General features: G+C 32.1%; 1 protein-coding gene across 1 annotated transcript; it reads left to right on the forward strand.

The window, feature by feature from the left end:
* The first annotated feature begins 15,175 nt into the window (after positions 1 to 15,175).
* LOC120080191 (ammonium transporter 1 member 2) lies at positions 15,176 to 17,507 on the forward strand. Its single transcript, XM_039034763.1, has 2 exons — positions 15,176 to 15,681; positions 16,195 to 17,507. The coding sequence occupies exons 1-2, from the start codon at positions 15,243 to 15,245 to the stop codon at positions 17,289 to 17,291; spliced, it is 1,536 nt and encodes a 511-aa protein (XP_038890691.1). The 5' UTR covers positions 15,176 to 15,242; the 3' UTR covers positions 17,292 to 17,507.
* Positions 17,508 to 25,530: the final 8,023 nt, after the last annotated feature.

Here is a 25,530-nt window from a genome sequence, read left to right on the forward strand (position 1 = left end):
TTGGGTTTGGGTTTTTTCTTTTCCAGCACAATTTTGAATACAATTGTGGAAAAATGGCCAAAAGTCTTTCATCCATAATTGAAAGCCCATTTTATAGAAAAACCATGCAATATTTGCATGAAACAAATCCATAAAAACCCAACACCTAGAATCCACTATCTAAGTGGGTTTAATGTCTTCACTATAAGCCAACACCTAGCCCACTATTTTGTTATTGGAATTATCCAACAAAAGTTTGGATTTTCCCACTAACTTTATTCAAATGGCAAAATAGTCATTTTGTCAAAGTCAAACTTTGACCAAAAAGTCAACATTTTGACTTTTTATGATTTTTTCCATGTTGACTAATTTTGACCTCCCGAGCATGAATCCGCATTCATTTTCTCGAAATTCAAATCACATTCGAATATAAGGTCAGTCAAAGTTTGACTTTTCAAAGTCAAAAGTCAATTTTTTGACTTTTTACATCTTTGACCATTTCCATTATTTTCGAGCTTTCGAATATGAACGTATTCATATTCTTGATATTTAAATCACATTTAAATATTAAAGCTGTATCTCTAAACTGAAAAACCCAACCACTATATCACATATACTTATCGGTTTCTCTCTCTTCACCTAATTCGAACAATTCGAATCATTCTATCATACTGTTCTAAGTTTATTCCATATGAGCTAGTAGGAGAACCTAATGAACCTATAGATCATAGACTCCAACGATTCGAGATTAGCTGGCTAAACTCTTTAGATGGAGCTGATCAACATTCATTAACTAACGAGTCATTCCACTATAGTCCCGTAGTTGCACTCCCCTAACTATAGTTATATTTGTATCCATTTGATATAACCATGATTAGTAAGCTAATCCTTCACAGGTTGTTTGTAATCTCGGCTGGGTCATAAAAACCGTTTTACCCCCAAGACTACATCTTGTTCCTTAAGTTCCACTGATCCTCTAATGAACAATTGGTTTAAGGTCTAACCTATAAACCGAATCCCTCTCGGGCCAAGGAGGGTGTGAAGCCCCTTGTTCAAGACCTGGATTTAGTACTGAGGGAACAACCTATCTACTATCCGTATAACGGGTAGGAGTGAATTCCGTCTTGCACCCTATATTCCCAGCTATCCACCCGATCTTACCCCTGAAATGGGAGGCTTATTGGGCCAGCGATATTGAGCTGCCCTCACCTATGCAGATCTAAGGATAATTCCGAGTGAACAAGAGTTCATAGTTAGCTCAGGATTAAGATTAAGTTACCTAGGTCATCAATTAACGAAATAGTCAGTTTTATACATAAAACGACATTTAGAATATAAAAAGTGACTATTTCATGGTTCAGTCTTATGCAAACTCATTGCATAGGAAGCCTCACTCACATATCTCTATATGAATGACTTAGGATCACATCATTTGTACTAACTACAAAGTGGGCTGCATCTATAGTGTCCCCAGAATAAGGTGCTCAGCCTTATTCATATACTATAGACCATTTTGGCTATATATTTGAACTTGATTCACATTTATGTCACTACATAAAGTTCAAACTATATTAAATAGCCTCAGGACCTTAGTTTATTGGATTCAAGTTTATAATTTCAATAACAACTTTATCGAAAAACAAAATAGAATATGTTTATTAATTTACAAACTACGAGTTTTAGGACATAAAATCCAACATATTGATCCTTGTTACTTCCACTGCTTGGTGATATAATCCAACATATATTGTGTAAAAGACAGCTTCAACCCAATATTTTTCAGGCAATAAGACATTGGACAGCTGACATCTTACTCTTTCCAGCACTGTTCTATTCAATTTTTCAGCTACTCCATTTTGTTGAGGTGTGTACCTCATGGTTCTATGCCTTACTATGCCATGCTCCCTGAAAAACAAGTTGAACTCCTCTCCACAAAACTCTAAACCTTTATCAGTTCTCAAATGTTTAATTTGTTTAGAGGTATGCTTCTCAATCAAGGTCTTCCAATCTTTACATCTACTAAATACTTCATCTTTGGATTTTAAAAAGTAAACCCAACTCTTCCTTGAGTAAGCATCTACAAATGAAAGAAAGTACCTTACTCCATTAGAGATGGAGAGTGAGTTGGCCCCCACAAGTCTGAATGCATGTATTCTAGGATTTCCTTTAAAGTGTGTTATCCTTAGGGGAACTCTTGTCTTGTGCTTTGCCTAATATGCAATGTTCATAGAATTTAAGGCTGTCTCCAACACCCCTTAGAAGAATCCCCTGTTTAAGAGCACTGGCAGCCCTCTCACACTGATATGAGAAAGCCTTTTGTGCCACAACTCATCTTCTGTGGGTTCTTCATCGGTTGCCAACAAGGCCGAGTGTGCTATTTACACATCTTTGATGACATATAAACCATTCACATTAGTTGCCACCAAAACTACTTTAGAATCCTTAAATATTTTAAAGGTGCCTCCCACACCCTTATACTCACAGCCTATAGCATCGAACATCCTCAAAGATAGGAGATTTCTCTTCACAGTAGGAACATGCCTCACGTTCCTAATCAATTTCACTGAACCATCCTTCATTTTCAAGGACACAGGCTCTATTCTAACAACTATGCAAGTGTATTGTTTCCCATGTAGATCAGTCCACCATCCTACTTCTTGTAGGTGCAAAACCATCCCTTGGATGGTGTCATATGAACTAAGTAGCCATAATCTAACATCCAATCTTGAGTCTCCATAGTATTCTGGTCTCCACCTTCTTCAGTAGCAGCTAATGCATCTGAATAGCAAGGGAATTCTCCCCTACAGCAGCATCGATCTGTTTACCACCATTGTTCTGTTGGTTCAGTTTCCTCTTCAAGGCATAGCAGTCTTTTTTCATGTGCCCTATTTTGTGACAAAAAGGACACTTTATCTTGGACTTATCACCATTGTTCTGTTTCCCCTTCCCATTATTCTTGTTCTTCCCCTTTGAGAACAAGCCTTCACCTCATTGTTGATCCTTCTAACTCATTTGCAACTCAAGTTCTCTGACTCTCACAAATGATATGATTACTTATGTTGTGATTCTTTCTCTACCATACTTCATGGATGTCTTTACATCTTTGAAAGATTATGGTAGAGAGTTAGTAATATGAATGCCTCATTCTCTTCCCTAAATTGTCTTCTATTGATCTGAATTCAGAAGACGGTATCTTGAACTCATTCAGATTATCCGTGGGGGACTTTGTTGCATCCATCTTGTAGGTGAAAAATATTTCCCTCAAGAAAGCTTTGTTTGGCGGGTCTTTGTTGAGATATATCTCATTTAGTTTGTTCCACATGGTATAGGTAGTAGGTTGGTCTATAATCTGCCTCAAAACATTGTCTGTGACATTTAAGACAATGGTTTCATACCCGTTTACCTCAATTGTCTCTCTGTCTACCTCAGTGAGTGTTTCAGGGTACTTTGCATGGTCCGTAATGGCCAGTAGAGCCTTCTACTCTCCCAAGACTACTTTAATCATTGCTTTCCATAATTCAAAGTCCGTCTTACCATCAAACTTCTCAATCTCATATTTGGTAGTTGTCATTCTTGATCTTCAAGATTGACAATTCTGAATCAAGAATTCAAATTTTGGATTTGTCTTGAACTGTTCATTGAGCTCTGATACCATTTGTTGTTCAAGATGACTATGATCTTCATGTTCACAATCACAAATCACTCAGATTTAACGGTCAATAACAATTCAAGAGTCAGGGGAGGTAGTATGCTAAGGCTTGATGATCATTTGTTGTTTACCAAATGGCAGCTCAATCGTATAGACGAAGCACCAAGAACTAAACTATAGTTTAATTATGTAAATGATAGGATGAAGCGCTAGACGATCGTGTAGACGATAGTTGACTAGAGCTAGATGATCGTGTAGACGACAGTTGAAGAGCTAAACGATCGTACAGACGATTGGACGCGAAACTAAACGATACTTTAGTAAATTTTAAATGATCGTAGAGATAAGAAGAAAAGACACAGGAGTTTAAGTGGTTCGGCCAAAGGCCTACGTCCACTGTGCAAATTGGGAGGTTCTCTTTTATTACTTCTTCAAAATATTACAGAACGAATGCCTTGTTCTCTCTCGTTTTCTTATTCTCTCTTATTCTTATTCTTATTCTTTTTCTTCTTCTTACATTAATCTCACATTCATTTTCCTTTTATATACAGGCTATATAGTCAAGGATGAAACTCTGGTGGTTACAACACATAACAGAAAGATGTCTACAACAACAACTGCCTGAAGCGATGTTCTTCTTGATTTCGAGTCTTTCTGTAACACTGCACGATCGAGAAAGTTTGTTTTTTTTCCCTTATTTTTTCATCTCCATTCAGCTCACACGTCTGGCAACTCCACTCCGTTCCATTCAAACGTCGTGGTTCCATCGTCGTTCAAGCTTTGTTGCAGCACCATTTGAACTCCATTCCACGGCCGTCGTGCTTTGTTGAAGCACCGTTGAAGAAGATCTTAAAGTTGTTCTTGCTTGTCAAAGTTTTTCCTGCACCATCCAAAGCACATCTGAGTTGTTCTCTTCGTACATTTTTTCACGTTTTTTTATTTCTCTCAGATCTGTTCACGAACTTGATTATAGTGCCATTGAAACAGATCTGAGAGCTTTGTTCCAGCGTTGTCTAGCAGCGTGGGTTCTTTGCAGAGCTTCTACTCCTCTTTGTATGCGTCTCTTCCTTCATCTATGAATCTGTTCTTCACACTAGACCTCTCTATTTTTGTACCTCACATAGTTCATTTGGTAATGCGAAACAAAGAAAAAAAAGATTCAATCTCGATTTGGCTGTAAACTTCTGAATTCGTTTCATGGGTATTGGTTTTCATTAACTCTATGCATCAACAATGTTCTTGCTTGCTTCTGATTGAGTTTCTGCTACTCATGAAAGAAGAAAAATGAAGTAAAGAGTTCGGCGTGATTTGTTATGTTTTTGTAGTTATCTTTGCTTCCAATTTTATTATTATTTTTTTTTAAGTTAAAGTTGGTAATGTTGTGATTGTTATATAGTATATTGAGCTTGAAATTAAAAGGTGTAAATATGGGTTTGGGATTAAAATGTGTAAATATGGATTGAAATTACCATGTGTAAATATGGATTGCATAAAGTTCACTTATATTTGTTAATGTTCTTATGTCGGGTAATTGATATGGGGTAAATGTATAATTATGTTTAAGTTTAAGTTGAATTTTAAGTTCTATTTTGAGTTGAGATTGAAATATGTAAATATGAGTTGGTTTGTTTTAATTTGTTAATGTTCTTAAGTTAAGTTTTAAGTTTTATATTTGTTTTGAGATTGATATATGATATACTGAGTATTAAAAATTATTTAAATTTGTATTTTGTAGGTATCTCAAGATTTATATTAAAAATACATCTCCCGACGAGCTAAGTTAGGTTGTAGAATTGTATTTTTTAGTTACTTTGTGGATATTACGTAATGTTATTTTGATGTTAGAATTTGTGGATATTATGTAATGTTTAAGACGAATCTTATTAGTAGTTGTTTATTTGACAAATTTGTAAGATTTAGACATGTTTTGTTGATATTATTTAATGTTGTAAACATCTAAATTTTATCAATTTTTATTTTAGTTTATTTGATATTTGTAAAATTCAAATAGGTCTGATATTTTTTTAAAAAAAAGATTTAATAGTTAACAAATTAAAAATATATATATTTTCAGCGCCTAAATATATAATCCCGACGGTATAGGTGTTGGGAAAAAGTATAATTTCATGAATTTTTTTTAACTTTTTTCCAACGCTAAAATAGGTCACATCGGCAAAGATAACTTCTCTCAACGCTAAAAGAAACTTTTCCCAACGCTAAAATAATCTTTTCCGATCATCGAGCATCGAGATAAGTAACTATCTTCCGATGCTAAAAAGAATCGTCGGCAGAAGCTTACTTATCCCGACAGTGAAAAAGATTTTATTGTCGGGAGAAATACCTTTTGCCGAAGATTCCTTTTAACGTCGATAGAAATCCTCCATTCTTGTTTCATCACAAATTTTTTTTTCCGACGATGAGGCTTTTTTGAGTCGGGGAAGATTTTTTCGACGATAATGCCGATAGTCAAAATTTCATTGGGAGAGGTTTTTCCGACGGTTTTTTTGACTTTTCCTGATGATTTCGTGTCGAAAAAAGTCAAATTTCTTGTAGTAAATGAAAATTAAACTTAAAATTTAAAAGTAAAAATGTACTTTTTGAAACTTAATTAGGAATAAAAATTGAAATATTTTAAAATAAAAAGACTATAGGTATATTATACGCTAATCAATGTGAACATAACTCGGTATATGGATGTGTTAGCGATCAATATACTTGTGGTTCAAATATTCTTATCTCTATTGTACTAAAAAATAATACTATATACTAAAAAGTAAAACATATCACACCAAAAATATATGTTCTTTTCTTTTCACTAATTGTGAAAATAATTTCTAAAGAATGTTGTTTTCAAATATAGGAAAATGAATCAAAATATTTATAAATATAGTCAAATTTTATTGTCTATCCGCGATAGACTACTATTTGTGTCGGATATAGATTTATGGCTATCTATCATAAATAGATTGTGATATTTTGTTATTATTTATTAATATTTTTAATAATTTTATCATTTTAAATCATTTCTAAAAAAACGAAGTTTTCAAAATAGGTTATTTTTTAACACTGGATTGAAAGATCTAATTAAAACAAATATTCAATACATGTTTTCATATTGCCTTTGTTGCTTTCTGGAAATATAAAATTAAAATAGATGACGAAGTAGATGACGTCTTAGCAACCTTTCCCTAATTTTTAATTTCTCAAAAACCCACCAACTCCAACAAATTAAAGTAATCAAAAAGGTGGTTTTGTTTTTTTTATTATTAAACAGTTGGAAAACAAGAACTAAACTAAAACTAAAAAAACAACCTTAATTAATGTAAAAATACATCTTTACTAGAATTAATAGTTAATTACCAAGATTTAATTTATTTAATTTCTCATTTACACAACTTGGCTTTCCTCTTTTTACCTTCTCATTTAAAAAAAGAAAAAGAAAGAAAAAGAAAAAACTTACATTGATTACCACTATGATTGTTTCATATAATTAATCTAAGATCTTTGTTTGTTTTTTTGTTATAAATTATATTTCAAAAATTACCCAATTTTGTTTTTTGAAAAATCCTAACATATGCAAAATATTCGGTATCGATTCTTGACATTTTGCCAAACATCACCAAATTGACATATTAATTAAGAAATTTAGAGAAAATAATAATAAAAAGATTGTCACATTCTGATGATGTATGATTTAAATTTCTTTCAAATAGCAATAATATAGATTATGATTGTCAAATCCTTTTCTTGCTTACAATTAAAAAATATATATATAAATTATATATAACATATGCAAGTAGCTTACACCTTTGGTGAGAAGCCAACTTCTGTTTCTTTCTGACTTTGGGTTATATATATATAATATATATATATATATATAATATATATATAGTTGGATGCATGTGAAGTTAATCAAATCCCCACCATTGTAAAGGGTGTGGTGATGCATTAATTATTGTTGGGTGCATTTGAGGCAATTTCATAATAATCTAACCATTTATGAAACATACTGTTTTTAAGAAAATTAAATATATATATATATATATATATATATATTAGTAGAGGATTGTTTTTATAAAGTAGTTTTCCATTTTTCCAAAGTGTCATTTTTTATAAAAAAAGATGTAATAATCAGTCTCTTTTGATGATGTCAAATAATAATTTACTATTTTAATGTCAACCATATTTTATTACTGATTTAAAATATAGTAAAATGAAATATAAAAATTTATAATTTCACTTGGTTTGTTTTATATTATTATTTTTATTTTTGTTAATCAAATATTGTTTTTTTTTTTTATCTAAATTCCAAAAACTACTATTTTTTGTTTTTTTCCCTAAAGTTTTGATTAAAATTCGAATATTATCATAATAATTGTGAAGACAAATAGTAAGTAAACCTTCCTAAAATTCTCAAATGCTTTGTGTTAATACAACGAGTTTGGTACTGTAATAGAAAATTGACATGACATTTTTTTTATTAATATAATATTATTGTAATGGTGATGTAGGAGGAAAGTAATTAATCTTAAAATAGTTTTAGTTGACATAACAAAGCCAACTAAAAATATAATTAGTCGTTTCATCTTTAAGGGATATTTAATAATGTTCATGTTTCTACGTAACTGATTTGTTTGTAACTGTTTTCGTACGTTGTTTCTAATTTTATGAAATGTTTCTAAGTAAAAAAGGAGTCAAATTTTAGAAATGATAAAAAAAAAATCTCATTCTTTCGTCTCATTATGTATGCTAGTGTCCTCGAAATGAATCAATAATTACCCTTGTTGTTTTGGTAGTCAACAAGAACGTAGCTCAACTGACATAATGCTTGTACTATCGACCTCGAGGTTTGAGATTCAATTTTCCCGTTCCACAGTTTAATTACAATACCTTTGAAAAAAAATACCCAAAATTATTCTTTATGCATTAATTATAGTCAAGGTTTTGGTTCGAGGGAAGGCAATTTTATTTTTTCTTAATTTTTTTTATCCTTAATTTCACTATATTTATATATTATTTTAATTATTATTTTTATTTTTAGTACATTTAAAACTAACAATGATTTTATCATATATAATTTTGTTCACTAAATATTCATTTAGCTTAACTTTAAAATTTTACAACCACGACTTCATTTAAAGACGAATGACTCGAGTGAGACATAATATTGCAGATTAAATTTAAACAACATTTGAAAGATAAAAATAATAATTGTATTATTGTTGTTAATTTTGTATTGTGGTTTATTTATATTTGATAATGTAAATTTTTTTAATTATATATTTATATTTTATTGCAGGTTATATATTTCTATTTTATCTATTTAATTATATTTAAACTATAAAATCAAGAAAAAGTCAGAAGAAAAAGTAAATAATAATAATAATAATAATAATAATAATAATAATAATAATAATAATAGTAGTAGTAGTTATTAAATAAGTTTGTGTATCAGTTTCCTTTTTCAAGAAATAAAACCATAAATGGTTAATTAAACAAATTCAATGTTTCTAGTTTTTAGATCTAATTTTTAGAAAAAAAAAACAAAAACAAAAAAACAAGAAACATAAACCAAAAACAAAAAAGAAACATAAAACAAAAAACAAGAACCAAAAGTTTATTAAATAAGTTTGTGTATCAGTTTCCTTTTTCGAAGAATAAAAAACCATAAATGGTTAATTAAACAAATTCAATGTTTCTAGTTTTTAGATCTAATTTTTAGAGAAAAAAAAAAAAACAAAAACAAGAAACATAAACCAAAAAACAAAAAAGAAACATAAAACAAAAAACAAGAACCAAAAGTAAAAAAAATAGAAACGTATGAAATGAGGTCTTACACTTTCCCTCTCTTTTAATGATAACACTTGGAAGTCTAAAATCATAATTGTCTGATTAAGAAACTCATAGGGAGGAGAGAAATAAAATTTAGTAAAATTGAAAATTTCAAAAAAAAAAAAAAAAACTTGGCTACTTGCCTAAGTTCAAGATTAAAAATTTATTTCTTTTCTGCAAAAATATAATATTCTTCTCGTTTGAAAAAAATTAAAATTTAATCCCATATTTTATAAAAATTTACTCTATATATTTAACGAGATGCAATAATTTGTACGGTAGTAAAATTTAGTCCGCTTATAAAAATTTTATCAAACAATATAGACTACTTATTAAATTCAATCACTAATTTTTGAAATGATAAGGACTAAAATTTTTTCTCCAAACTAAAGGAACAAATTTTGTTATTTAACCATTCGTGATTAAGAAATATTAGTATTAATATTATTAAAGTTGAAAAGGTTTTTTTTTAATGAATGTTATGTTTTCTTTAATTAAGTTTTAATAGCATTTAAGAAGTATTAGAAAATGAAGTTAGTAAACTTACGAAATATATTAATTTAGATGTTTAATTAAAAATGGTCCTTTTTAGCAATATTTTTATTAGGTTTATGACACTTTCATACTAATTAATTAATTTAATAAAGTCATTTCATCAAACAGTGAAAATGAAGGATATAAAATTCCTTGTAAATAACATGCATGATAGTTGACTTTTATCATACCCATTTTTTACGAAACTAAAATAATATCTGCCTGAAATTATATTTAAAAATATTAAAGTGACAAACTTTATTGCTATTCAAAATAGTGCCCACCGCAATTCATGACCAAGCTAGAGGGAATTAAGAAATTGTCCATGTATATTAATCGTAAATCTAAGAAAATAAAAAATTAAACTTATAAACACTCCTTTTAATTTTTTTTTTTATTCACTTTTACCAACGTTTTAATGATCAAATCACATTAAAAATATTAAAAAAAAAACTAATAACTTGTTTTTATTTTAAATTTGGTTAGGAATTTAACACTTTTATTAGAAAATGAGATGAAACATGCATAATTTTCAAAAAAAAAAAAAAAAAAAAATTAAGGCTTGTTTTATAACCATTTTGTTTTTTTTTTTTTTTTTGTAATTTTTAAAAATTAAGCCTATTTAATCCCAATTTCTTATAATGATTTGCATATTTCTTAAGTACAAAATTTGAATTCTTAGCCAAATTCCAAAAGCAAAAACAAATATAAAAATTAATTTTTTTTTTAGTTTTCAAAATTAATTTTAAAAGTTATTTTTTTTTAGTTTTCAAAATTTAGCTTGGTTTTTAAACACATTGGTAAAAAATATATGACGAATCAAGAAATCTAGAGGTGAAATACGTGTTTATAGACTTAATTTTTTTTTAAAAAAAATCAAATAGTTACCAAATGGAGCCTAAATGGTTACAATAACTTTCATCTTTCTTAAGTAAAGGAATTGAAATTTTAGTCAATTTCCAAAAACAAAAATAAGTTTTAAAAAACTTTGACCATGTTTTTGGTATACAATTTGGTCTTTTGGTCTTGTATTTGAAAATTTAGTTTTTTGTCATCTCAATTTCTTACAATGATTTGCACATTTCTTAAATACAAGAGTTGAGTTCTTAGTCAAATTCTAAAAAACAAAAACAAGTTTTTAGGAACTATTTTTCTTAGTTTTTAAATTTTAGCTTGATTTGAAAGCAATGGTAAAAATTTGTTACAAAAAATCAAAAAACATAGAGGTAGAATGGGTATTTATAGGCCTAATTTTCAGAAAGAAAAAATTATAAACCAAATAATTACCAAACAAAATTATTATTATTATTATTATTATTATTATTATTATATTTTTCAAAACTTAGCTTAGTTTTTGAAAACATCGGGTAGAAAGTAGGTAATGAATTAAAATAATAAATTTAGAGGTGGGATGAGTAAATAGACTTAATTTTCAAACAAAAATAAAATAAAAAAACCAAGTTATTACCAAATGGGACTACTTTTTTTTAATTTTTTTTTATTTTCAAGATTTGACTTAGTTTTGAAAATATTGGTAAAAAGTACATAACAAATTAAAATTTAGAGGTGGAATGAGTATTTATAGGTTTAATTTTCAAAAACTAAAAACAAAATACTAGGGCTCGGTTTGGTATCCCCATTTCGTTTTTTGTTTTTAGTTTTTAAAAATGAAGTATTTCCTCTTCATTTCTTACAATGATTTACATATTTCTTAAGTAAAATGGTTTAATTCTTAGCAAAATTTCAAATTTCAAAAACAAGTTTTTAAAAGTTGATTTTTTTTAGTGTTCAAAATTTGGCTTGGTTTTTTAAACCATTAGTAAAAAGTAGATAACAAAGGAAGATATTTGGAGATAGAAGTAGTGCCTATACTTAATTTTCAAAAACAAAAAATAAAAAATCAAATAGTTACCAAACAGAGCTTGAGGGAGCGTTTGGGGCAAGTAGTTAGTTATTATAGTCCTAGATTATTATAATTGGGTTATGATAGTTTGTGTTTGGGTTAGAGATTATTTTAGTTTGAGTTATAATAATATGTGTTTGAGGTATAGACTATTTTAATTTGAGAAAGAAATAGTAAATACTGTAGCAATGAATAAAAAAGATATGAATGTAAAATAATAACAACTGTAGCAAATAGTAAATATTGTAGCAAATACAAAATAGGACCGACTATAGTAAGAGGTAGACACACTAGAGGGTTATCCAAACAAACATTAAATTTTAATATTGACTTTTTATCCGATGCAAATATACATATTACACAATTTTAATTATTTTTTTTTATAAACACATACGTCGTAAACTAAAAGTTATTAAAATAGTAGGCCAACATCTCTAAGGTTATTAATTCTTTTTTCTATTTATAAAAATTTTCCTTGAATCCACCACTTACGTAACAAGTGATTTTAGAAGTCCCAAAATTCAGAAGCTGAATAATTTACATTGGTATATGAGTCTTTTAATATATTCCAAAGCTGAATTTATATCTTTCCTTAAAAACTATATAAAAAAAAAAAAAAAAAACACAAAATCCATGTTACATAAATTCAATATAAAATTGATATTTTTACATACTAACCTTTCCGAAACTTAATCACACAGAATGATGTTACATTTCACAACCCTAAATTCCTATATATAACTTAACACACGACTTTGGATTTTATTTGATTTTAATCTTTGTACTTTCAAATGTTCAATGTTAGTTCATATATACACTTTTAACAATAAATTTAGTCTCTACTGTTTATTATGTCTTTTTCTTTTTATATTGTTATTTATTAACATTTTTACTTTAACTTTGAAAAATATTTTTACCTATTATATTTTCTTGAATGAAAATTAATATTATTATTTAGAAAATTTCAATGAAAAATAACTTTAAAAGATTAAATTTACGATATATTAAAATACAATGACCAAAAATATATATTTGAAAGTACATAGACTAAAATTAATTGAACAAACTTCAATATATAGAAACTAAAATAATATTTTAATCTACCCTATAAATTCAGACTTAAAACTTTGTTCTTTTATGGGTTTAGACTCATTAAAATCGTGGCTAAGCATTCAAAGTTAGTGTCCAGCTAATGTTACATAAGTGAAATTTTCACTCCGAAAAAAAATAGGTTTAAAGTACTATTTTGATCATTATACTTTTGAGATTGTTCTATTTTATTTTCTATATTTTCAGAAATCAGTTTTAGTCTTAATATTTTCAATAAATCTTATATTTAGTCTTTTAAAATCAAATTTTTTGGATAATGATTAAATGACAATAATTTTCATACAAGAAAATACAATATGAGAATATTTTTCTACAATTTATAGTCCAAAGGTTAATAAATAATAAAAAGTTTATGAAAAAATAACAATAAATTAGCAATAAAGACTAAATTTAAGTTTTATTTCAAGATACAAATACTAAAAATTGAACAAGGACTAAAATTTGAACAAGTCTCAAAGTACATTAATCAAAATGGTATTTTAACCAAATAATTAATAAACAAGACAACCACAATTTGACTAATAGTTTTACACCGCAAGACGTATACGAAAAATTACAAAAATATTTTGAATATGTATCAAATGGTTATTAAGAGGATAATCACATGAGAAAATTTACACTATCACTAGAGTATAGAAAATTTTCCATACTTCCACTATTTATTATGTATCATGTCCTTATTTTCAAAAATAAGATGGAATTCGCTGATATTGATGGGAAGTCGATTAATATTTATGAAGATAAAGTTATAGTGTGAATACATGAAGTATGATACTCTAATAGTATTAGAATTTTTATCTAGCAAAGTGTAAGAATGGACCTTGCTATTATAGTATTAAATTTCTATCGACATGCCGATATTTTCATTGATATTTCCACTTTTTCATAGTTTTGATATCGACATGAGAGGTAAATCGATATTTTCATTATATCGTTGAAAAATCAACAAATCATAATAATTAAGTAACAACATACCACTAATGTAAATATAATATAAATAATAGATATATTAACTTATTTAATAATTATAAAATGTCTATTTATTAATTTAAATTTATTTTAAAATTTTTCGAAAAATATTTATCGAAATTTATGTAAAACTAAGACATCAATCTTTTGGTAACCTGAACATTTTAAACCTTGCTTGCTACAAATTAAAAAAAAAAAAAAAGAGAATAAAGATTCTTTCTACTAACCACTTGTGACATTTAAGCAATTCTAAAGATTCTTTCCACTTGGTTAATTACTATTTTTGTTAGACTTCTTTCTCCGTATCTTTTCCTCCCAATAATTGAACGTATATGTTGTATGCTTCCTAACTCTCCTTTCTAGGACCACACTATTTTTTTTTTTAATTTAAATTTTCATTTTAAAAATGTAATTTCATTAAATAAAAAAAATGATGACGTTTTATATAATCATTTTTTTTTTATTATTATGTGGTGTGATGCTATAAAATATATATTTTAATTAATGTTTGAATTCCAACTTGTATACGACTATTGGACAATTTTTTTTTTAAAAATAATTATTTGTTTTCATTTTTGATTACGTGTCCATTCTTTATTTCAACCAACATGAACAAGCTATTCTATTTTAGTATTTAAATTTTTCAAACAGTAATCCTATATTTAGTTGGTAAAATTTCCTGATATTTCTGTTTTGGTATATATTTATATAAACCATAACATGTATATACTTCTTAAGTATAATAAATAATCATTTAATATATATTTTTCACATGTTTATAAATATTCATTCAACGTAGGGATTAACATATATTAAACAAAAATTTTAAAATCAAATGAATTGTAAAAATTTCTCATTCATTTGAGAGACTTTTCATCTACTCACACATGATCTCTATTTTTCTAAATTTATCTAGGAAAAATTACCTAATATTTAGCCTATTTTATTTTTTTTCTAATTAATTTAATAGAATAGAAGAGAATTTATGGTGGATTCATTTCCGAAGGTACGGAAATCTAAAGTTTAAATTGATACCATTAACAATTTAATCATAAATATCTCGATGATATTAAAATAGTCATTAAAATAATGGAAAAAAAAAGGAAATAAGAACATTGTTATTATTATTATTTAAAAAAAATGTTGAAAGTCGTCCATGTGAGAGAGATTGTCTTTCTTCTATATAAAGCTCAACCACCAAACACTCTCTCCGCCCATCCCACACACACTCTTCATTTTTGTATTATTCTCTGAAAAGCTCTCACCATGGCCACTCTTTCTTGTGACCCTTCCGATTTGGTACCCCTTCTCGGGTCGACAGCCACTGCGAATTCCACCGCTGTAGCCGAGTTCCTGTGCTCAAGATTCACAACCATAGCCAACAGTTTCAGCTCCACCACCTACGCCATCGACAACACCTACCTCCTCTTCTCCGCCTATCTCGTCTTTGCCATGCAGCTCGGCTTCGCCATGCTTTGCGCTGGCTCGGTCCGTGCCAAAAACACCATGAACATCATGCTCACCAACGTCCTCGATGCCGCCGCGGGTGGCCTCTCCTACTACCTCTTTGGCTTTGCCTTTGCCTTCGGTGCTCCCTCCAACTCCTTCATTGGCCGCCACCTTTTTGGCCTCTCCAATTTTCCCAACCCTTCTACTGATTATAGCTTCTTTCTCTATCAATGGGCCTTTGCTATTGCTGCTGCAGGTAAAAGCTACAGTGCGCTGGAAATGTAAAATATTATAATACTTTTAATGCTTCTAAACTTACTCTAGGGAAAATAACATTACAAGAAACTCACATTCATAACTTTTATTTATTTATTTAATTTCTTATTGATTTTAGAATTATATATATAGATTAATTACATGATGAATTAACCATTGTTTATATCTTAAAATCAAATGTTTGATTTTCTCACCTCACATATTATTAAAAAAATATTTCAAACTTTTGTGACTATCAACAATCGGAATAATTAACTATCTAATAAGTATATATTCTTAACCTTTCAAGTTTTGTTTGTAAATAAGGAATAAGTTAGACTGTATCTAATTGATATGCTCTCCACTTCTTTACTATATTTAGGATGTATCAAGATAGGAGCATTTATAAAGAATTTTTTCCTTCCTAAACCATTAATTCAAAAGCTTAAATTAACATAGTAAATTTATGCAGTAAGTAATAATTTATATTTTAAATTTATATTGATCTGGATAGGTATCACTAGTGGCTCCATTGCTGAGCGAACTCAATTTGTCGCCTACCTTATCTATTCCAGCATCCTTACCGGCTTTGTCTATCCCATAGTCTCCCATTGGTTCTGGTCTGCAGACGGATGGGCTAGCCCAACCCGATCCAATAACCTTCTATTCAATTCAGGGGCAATTGACTTTGCCGGATCAGGTGTGGTCCACATGGTTGGTGGCATAGCCGGCCTTTGGGGTGCGGTAATTGAAGGCCCTCGGATCGGTCGGTTCGATCGATCTGGCCGATCTGTAGCCCTTCGCGGCCACAGTGCCTCCTTAGTAGTTCTTGGCACATTCCTCCTCTGGTTTGGGTGGTATGGGTTCAACCCAGGTTCATTCCTAACAATCTCCAAATCCTACAATGATGGTCGCACTTACTACGGTCAATGGAGCGCCATAGGTCGAACTGGAGTCACCACAACACTAGCTGGATGCACAGCTGCTTTAACAACCCTCTTTACAAAACGATTATTAGTTGGCCACTGGAACGTAATCGATGTGTGCAACGGATTATTAGGTGGATTCGCCGCCATCACGTCCGGTTGCGCCGTTGTGGAGCCATGGGCTGCAGTGATATGTGGCTTCATAGCATCCTGGGTGTTAACTGGCTTCAACATGCTAGCCGAGAAGGTCAAGTACGATGACCCATTAGAGGCAGCGCAACTACATGGCGGGTGTGGGGCATGGGGCCTTATATTCACAGGATTATTTGCGAGAAAGGAGTATGTAGCAGAGGTTTACCAGGCCGGACGTCCATATGGGTTGTTGATGGGCGGCGGAGGGAGGCTTCTAGCAGCACAGTTGGTGGAGATAATGGCGATAATTGGGTGGGTTTCTGTAACGATGGGGGCATTGTTTTATGGGTTGAAGAAGGTGAAACTGTTGAGGATATCAAGAGAAGATGAGATGGCGGGGATGGATTTGACAAGGCATGGAGGATTTGCTTACGTATATAATGATGAGGAAGATTTGTCTGGGAAGCCATCCGGATTTATGATGGGGAGAATTGAGCCTGCTAATGAGACTCCTCCTCAGGAGCATTCTCCTTCAGGGATGGCAGCTGTTTGATTCAGATTCTGATGCTAATGACATTGTTTTACGTAGTTGAAACCTTGAGTGTGTTAGCTCTTTATCTTGTACTTCGATTGATGTAAAAATATTCATAAACTATAATATTAGACTATCAAAATACACTTGAATTATTATTGAAGGTGGGGAAACTCAGAACCTTCTAATCTTCTGGAAGGTATGTAATATGTTGATTAGCTTAGTTGGTTGAAGATATGGTTGTAGTTAAATCACATTATTTATCTAGACTCATTTTTTTTTAAAAATTTTGTTTAACTAAAAAACTTAAAGTTGTGTTTAATACAAATTAAATTTAAAAAAAAATTGTTTTGAGCAAGACATTGGACGAACAAAATTACATAGAAATAAAAGAACCCTTGTACTTATTAATAGACAGGCAAACCAATCAAGAAAATCAGTGAATTGAAAATGAGAACACATCTCAATTAGCACCATCAAGGCAACTCACTAAGATATGTTTTTATCATCTCTGTTCAAGCCCAAAAGCCCAATATTATAAGGACACATATATTAGATTCCCCTTCTAGAACGATTTATAGGGTAATATTCTGTGTGTTTGTGTGCAGTGAAACTCTTTTGCAAGAGTTCATTATCCCCAAATTTTGTTATTTAAGGACTCATCATCTTTCTTCTATGAATAACAAAACATAACCTTTTCTTTCATCCATGGCGTATCTTTCTCTTCAAATCTCTTTCTTTCTCTTTTAAGTTGGTATTAGAGCCCTTTGTCTACGACATAGGGTTTTTCTCGATTTCTCATCACAGATTCGTCTGCTGAAGTTTTTTTTCGAATTTTTTCCCATCATGGGAGACGAAATTGAGAGTTCTTTGTCCAATAAAATCTTCAATTTGGGTAACAAGATTTCTATTCTGAAACTTATTGATGCCAATTTTCTTCTATGGAGGTTTTAGATATTGACTGACCTAGAAGAATATGGTTTGGAAACGTTTCTTGAAGATGAACTGCCTCCAAAGAATCTGGTTGCTGCTACAACTTTCACTGTGTCACCTTCAATTCTAGGTATGGATTATGATTATAAGGTATGGAAATGACATGATCATTTTGTCTCATTATGGCTTTTTGGGTCTATGGGTGAAGATATCTTGACTCAAATGAATAATTGTAAAACAACCAAAGAAATTTGGTTTACCTTTGTCGGTAAATTCATCAGTGCATCGATGCATTAGCCTTTGTCGGTAAGCCGATTTCTAGAGATGATCATATTGTTTATATTCTCTCTGGCTTAGGATTTGCATATGAATCTATGGTTCCTGTTATTTCTGCGCGTATTGATTCACCATTTATTCAGGATGTTACTTTTCGTTTACTTAATCAGGAGCCTAGATTGAGAATAAAATCATTAGCTCTAATAGTTTTGTACCATCATCAAATTTGGTCTCTACTAACAATATTACTTCAGAGAGAAAGGAATAATTCCTCTTTTAGGTAGAAAGGAATAATTCCTCTTCTAGGTAGAATAGTAATTCACATTAGGGAAATCCTAATAAGAGAGGATGTGGAGGTCGTCGTGAAACAGAGGTGGACGATCAGGAAATTGGAATATCAGATACAAGCCTCAGTGTCAGATATGCTCAAAGTTTGGATACACTGCTAAGCAATTCTATTTTTGCTACATTCCATCTTCCAGTAATCTATATCCTCCCGATTTTTCTTTCCTTAATTCTTCTAATGCTGTTCATCAATTTGAAAATCCACAGATGGCTACCATGATAGCTTCTCTTGATCTGAATATTGATAACTGTTGGGTTAACCACTCTTCACTAGGCCCAAATACTCAAGATCAACGTGGAAAGATGAAGAAAAGGATAAGAAATATTCTGCCAAATCCTCGATGATAGATACTCGATGCTTGACGTCTTCCTACTCAATACTCGATGAGAATTCCCTTCTTCGTTTGACGAGTTTCTGTTAAATCCTCGATGGAACTTGATAACAACTGAACTAATACCCGATCTTACTCGATGATTCTTGAACGATACTCGATGCGACTCGAAGGTGAAAATGATCAATTGAAGCTACTCGATAGCGAAGATCGATGCAGATTGAACTCGATACTCAGTTATTCGATGCGATTTGAATGGTGAATGAATGGCGCGCTATTTGTAGAAAGAAGACACTCATATGAACAAGAAAGATAAGGATAAGAAGATGAAACACATAGTTTACATGGTTTGACAAGATTGTCTACGTCCATGGAAAGATCCAAGTTCTTTTACTAATGAAGGTTGCGTACAGTTTTTTTTTTTGTTTACAGAAAACTAGGAAAAATGATGATAACTCTATATTTTTGTTTTAAAGATCAGAGGTATTTATGGAGCATATCAACTAACCATTTACATCACAAAGTTAGTTATAAACAAATAAAAAATTGATGTATTTGAGTCAAAGCTTCTTCAAATTATCCACCTTGATTCTAATGCCTTGCAATCTTCTGATCTTCCTGATTCTGACCGTTCTGTCTACCATGTGTCTGGAAGCTCTATACCAACCTGTTCTAAAAATTTAATCAATTTAAGCTTTGAAATAGGTTTTGTTAACATGTCAGCTGGATTGTCTGAAGTATGAACCTTTAAAATTTCTATCTCCACTGTCTCTATATTATCTCTAATAAAATGATACTTGATATCAATATACTTAGTTCTAGTATGGTATTGTAGATTTCGAGACAAATGGACATCACTTTGGTTGTTACAGTAGAGTTTCACCACTGTTTGGTCTATTCCAAATTCTTCCAGCAATCCCTTAAGGCACAACGCCTCTTTGATTGCTTATGTTAAAGCCATATATTTAGCTTCTGTTGTAGATAAGGCTACTATAGGCTGTAGTGTTCCTTTCCAGCTGATTAGATTAGGACCATAAGGGAAAAGGTAACCTGTTAAGGACTTCCTTTTGTCCAAATCACTAACATAGTTAGCATCCACATATCCATAAAGTTCTAAGTTTGGTTCAGCTGACCTTTGGTAGATTAATCTTGAGTTTTTAGACTAAACCAAGTACCTTAAGATCCATTTAGTAGCCTCCTAATGTCTCTTACCAAGATTAGACATATATCTACAAACTAAGCTAGCTGAATATGAGAGATCATGTCTGGTAGAAATCATTAAATACATTAGGCTTTTGACTGCTTGACTATAGGGTATGACAACCATATGTTTTTGATGTTCTTGGTCAGAATCTTTAGGATAGTTAGTTGAGGATAGCTTAAAGTGCTCAGCAATAGGTAAGCTCATAGGTTTAGCATCATTCATGTTGAATCTTTTAAGGATTTTCTCACAGTAATTGGACTGATTCATGCCTACAATAGACTCCTCTTTGTTCCTTTGGATCTCTATTCCTAGGACCTTGCTTGCTTCTCCTAGGTCTTTTATATCAAACTCTCTTTTTAAGAGGTTTTTAATATAGGCTAGATCTCTTTTGGACCTACCTGCCAGCAACATATCATCTACATATATGAGTAGGTAAACTTTGTCATTGTAAGAACCTGTATTTACATAAACAAATATGTCAAATGAACTTCTTTTGAACCAAATGCTAGAAATATAGTCATTGAATCTCTTATACCAGCACCTAGGAGATTGTTTTAACCCATAGATAGACTTGTTGAGTAAACAATAGAGATTTTATTTTCATTTAACTTCAAATCCTTTAGGTTGCGTCATATAGATTGTCTCATCTAGATGTCCATGAAGAAAAATAATTTTGACATCTAGTTGATACAATTCTAAATTATTTTGAGCAACTAAGGATAAAAGTTTTATGGAAGCCTGTTTGACAATTAGAGAGAGAGAAAATCTTAGAATAGTCTATTCCTTCCCTTTGAGTGAACCCCTTTGCAACCAATCTAGCTTTATACCTAGGCTTTTGATCACAGGATACTCATTCCTTAAGTTTGAAAACCCATTTTAAGATAATAGGTTTGTGACCCTTTGGTAGAGGAACTAAAGACCAAGTGTCATTCATCTATAGTGAATGCATCTCCTCATTCACAGCTTCTATCCAATCTCTTGCATTAGCACAATTTGTTGCTTCCTAAAAGGTTGTTGGTTCTGAAGGAACTCTTAACAAAGAGCATCCACGAGTGCATTCGGATCTTTTTAATTTCACCGTGACCAAAATACACCATATACATTCGAACATACAGTTATGCAAATATACAGTAATTAACGACATGCTTTGAACACTAAAATGTAAGGGAAAGAGTTCTCATACCAGTTGAAGACGCTCTTCAAGCTTTTGAACTCAAACGCAGTGGAAGACTTTTACGTGATCTACTATCTTCCAACAAATGCGTCGTCTGCAGCAGCACGATCGTCTACACGAACGACAGCACCACGAACTATCACGAACGAGTGAATGCAACGGGGACGACCCACCAAAATGGAGCCCTTGGAATTCTCGGAGTGAGAATCCAAAGAGTGGTCTTTGGTGAGTTTGGTAGAGGTTGGAGAAAGAACTAATCATGTAGACGATAAGCAAATGGGAGAGAAAAGGAAGTTATCGTATAGCTAAATGCTTATCGTTTAGAAGAAGCTATATGATCGTGTAGGTTTTACTAAACGATCGTTTAGGAAAAGGTAGACAATTGTTTAGAAAACACGGCACACTATACGATCATTTAGGAAAGCTATCCGATTGTTTAGGAACTAGCGTGCTGTCGTTCAGGCGCGAGGTATGCGATCGTTTAGGTGCTGAGTGACTATCGTATAGGCTCTCGACTTATGCTATCGTTTACGTTTCCACACCGACGCTAAGCATTTTTGAACCTTTCGAACCTTTGCAAAATGAAATAAAATTTCATTTTATTCTTCGGTTACAATAACCAACGAGGCTTCTCCCACTAACGCACGTCCAAGAGAAATTTTAGGCCAATTATCATATAATTAACCAATTAAATAATTAATAAATATAATCATATTATATTCTTACCCTATAGTTTGATATCACATATCTACTATAGTAATTTCTCCTCTACTTGATATAAATCATATTTATATCTAATTTCCTCCAAAATAATGTATCTCATATATTTAGTCAATTATATCATATATAATTAACTAGTCCAATTATATCATATGTAATCTAACTTCCTTTTGTCAATTGAACATTTCAAATTAATCCAAATACAGACTTTATCCAAGCTACCCAGGGGACCTAATGGACCTGTGGCTCGAAGCTCCAACGGTCCCTGAATAGCTGACTAAACTCTTTAGTCACGAGATCCACCATCTGTTAATTGTCAGGCATTCCACTAAAGACTAACAACTGAACTCTTCTTACCACAGATATATTTCTGTGTCCATCGGATATAACCAATCATGAATACGATGACCCTTCACAGATGCTCGTAAGTACAGCTGGACCAAATTACCATTTTGCTCATTTAGTTACATCTCACTCCTTAAGCACCACTGATTCATCTAATGAACAATACAACATAGTTCAACTATGTGTGAACACCTCTCGAGCCAAGAGAACGTGTGTGGCGCCACATCGATCAAGCTCTAGAATCAGCCCATAAGGGAGCTATATATCTATTTACCCCTGCCTCGGGAAAGGAGTGAATTCCATCTTGTGTAGCTGAGTTTCTACCTCCAAAATTAGATGAATCCCAAAATGGTAGGTCTGAATCGGCGACCTGGCCACTCGCACTCATACAAATCAAAGGACCGCCTTCAATGGAAGGAGTTCCCAACTCACTTAGGATTGAGGTCATGTTACCTATGGTCATCCTAGTGAATTGAAGTCTCTGTCATGAATGATGTTATATAACGAGACGTTAACAATTCGTGGTCAAGTCTTACACAAACTCTTTGTATAGGACGCCCCCGCTTGCATGTCCCCAACACGAATGATCAGGATCAGACCATCTGTGACAAGTCACAACACTTGTGACCATTCCACAAAGCGAGCTGCATCTGTAGCATTACCAGGATAAGGTTTCCCTCCTATATCCATGTACTATAGACCATTTTGGTTATCATTCAAGACATGATCCACTTGTATGTCACCACATACATGCTTAAGTTACATACAGATAACTAGGGATTTTATGTTTATTGGTTTGTTGTAAGCAAAGAATACATGCAATTGAGCAAAAACAAGATGTGAAGTAAATATCATATATTATACAACATAAGCTTCGTACAAACTGTTTACAAATAACAGGACACGAGACTTTAGGGCATCAACCCCAACAATCTCCCACTTGTCCTAAAGTGAAGTGGGGTGTATATTAAACTAGTACAAAACAATAAATAGGGCATAAAAGCCTAGTACAATAAATTCTCCCACTTGCCCTAGTCCAACGCGGGCGATTCCTGTAGACCCATGCTCCGTAGGTGACCCTCACACACTGTAGCGTGAGAGCCTTCGTAAATGGGTCAGAAAATTGTGCTCTGAAGCAATCTTCACGATGATCACGTCCCCTCGATGCACTATCCTCGCGGATAGATGGATACTTCCACAAATGTGTTTTGTCGCGCCTCGTGACTCCTCGGTTTCTTAGAGTTCGCCACTGCCCCACTATTATCACAATATAGGGTAATGGGCCTAGGACATATCTGGAACAATTCAGTTCTGTCAAGAACTTCGTTAAGCCAGAGAACCTCCTTAGCAACTTCGCGCAAGCCGCTACGTAACATTGCCTTCATAGTGGAGTCGGTGATCAACCCTGCTTAGTGCTCTACCACACTATAGCTCTTCCATTAAGAGTAAAAACTAACCCTAATATGGACTTGCGAGAGTCCCTTATCAGTCTGAAGTCTGAATCCATGTATTCGGTAAGGATCAAATTCCCTGGAACTATACACAAGCATGTCGTCCCTCATTCTCTGAAGATACTTGAGGATGTTCTTTACTGCGGTCCAGTGACCCTAGCTTGGGTTAGACTGATACCTACTGACTATGCCCATAGCGTAGCAGATGTCTGGACGAGTACAGAGCATCGCCTATATCAAACTGCCAACGACAGACGCATATGGGACCCGTCTCATCTCCTCAATCTTTTGAGGCGTCTTAGGATACATGTCCTTAGACAAAGTGACTCTATGCCTGAATGACAGTAGGCCCCTCTTGGAGTCCTGCATCGAGTATTTGAGCAACATCTTGTCAATGTACGATGTCTGAGACAGTGTTATCACTTTGTTCTTATGATCCCGAAAGATCTGTATACCTAGAACAAACTGAGCCTCTCCTAAATTTTTCATTTGGAATTGGGTCACTAGCCAGTTCTTAACTACAGTCAGTAGACCTACATCATTTCTAATGAGTAGTATATCGTCTATGTACAACACCAAGAAGATTATTGAAGTGTTTATGATCTTCTTGTAAACACAAGATTCATCAATGTTTTGGTCAAAGCCATACGACTTGATCGTAGTATCAAATCGTATGTTCCAAGATCGAGATGCCTGTTTTAGCTCATAAATGGACTGATTCAGTTCACAAACCTTTTGCTCTTGACCTTGGGCTATGAATCCCTCAGGTTGCACCATGTAAATGGTCTCCTCAAGATTGCCATTCAAAAAGGCTGTCTTGATGTCCATTTGCGAGATATCATAATTATAATATGCTGCAATGGACAGGAGGATGCGGACGACTTTAACATGACAATAGGCGAGAAAGTCTCCTCATAGTCGACTTCCTTTACCTGGGTATAACCCTTTGCCACAAGTCGAGCCTTGAAGGTCTGTACCTTCCCATCAGCACCCCGTTTGTGCTTGTAGATTCATTTACAACCTATAGTTCTTACCCTATCAGGCTGATTTACAAGATCCCATACTGAGTTGAAGTACATCGACTCCATCTCGAGATCCATGGCCTTGACCCATTCATCCCGGTCAACATTCTCTATTGCCTTCTGATAAACGATTCCATGTTTTATGAAATAGTTCTGGAATGCTAATGCTTGATTTTTATGATGTGAATTATGGATGATATGCGATGGTGAAATTGCGTTGTGCACTCAAGTTTCCTCAGCGAAATCCAAGTGTAAATTCCACTGAGTTTCCTGGTAAGTCCAGGGTCAAACTCAGGGAATTGTGAAAATAGATTGCGATGGTAATTTTTATAAGAACTTTATGGTGACCGGTAACTCAATTAATTTTTGATCTGTTATTGATTGCGTTGATGAAAAATAAACAAATGCGGCGGATTTGAAAAAAGTCAGTTGTATGATAGATACACTGAGTATACAGA

This window comes from Benincasa hispida, chromosome 6 (assembly GCF_009727055.1).
Source record: "Benincasa hispida cultivar B227 chromosome 6, ASM972705v1, whole genome shotgun sequence".
NCBI lineage: Eukaryota > Viridiplantae > Streptophyta > Magnoliopsida > Cucurbitales > Cucurbitaceae > Benincasa > Benincasa hispida.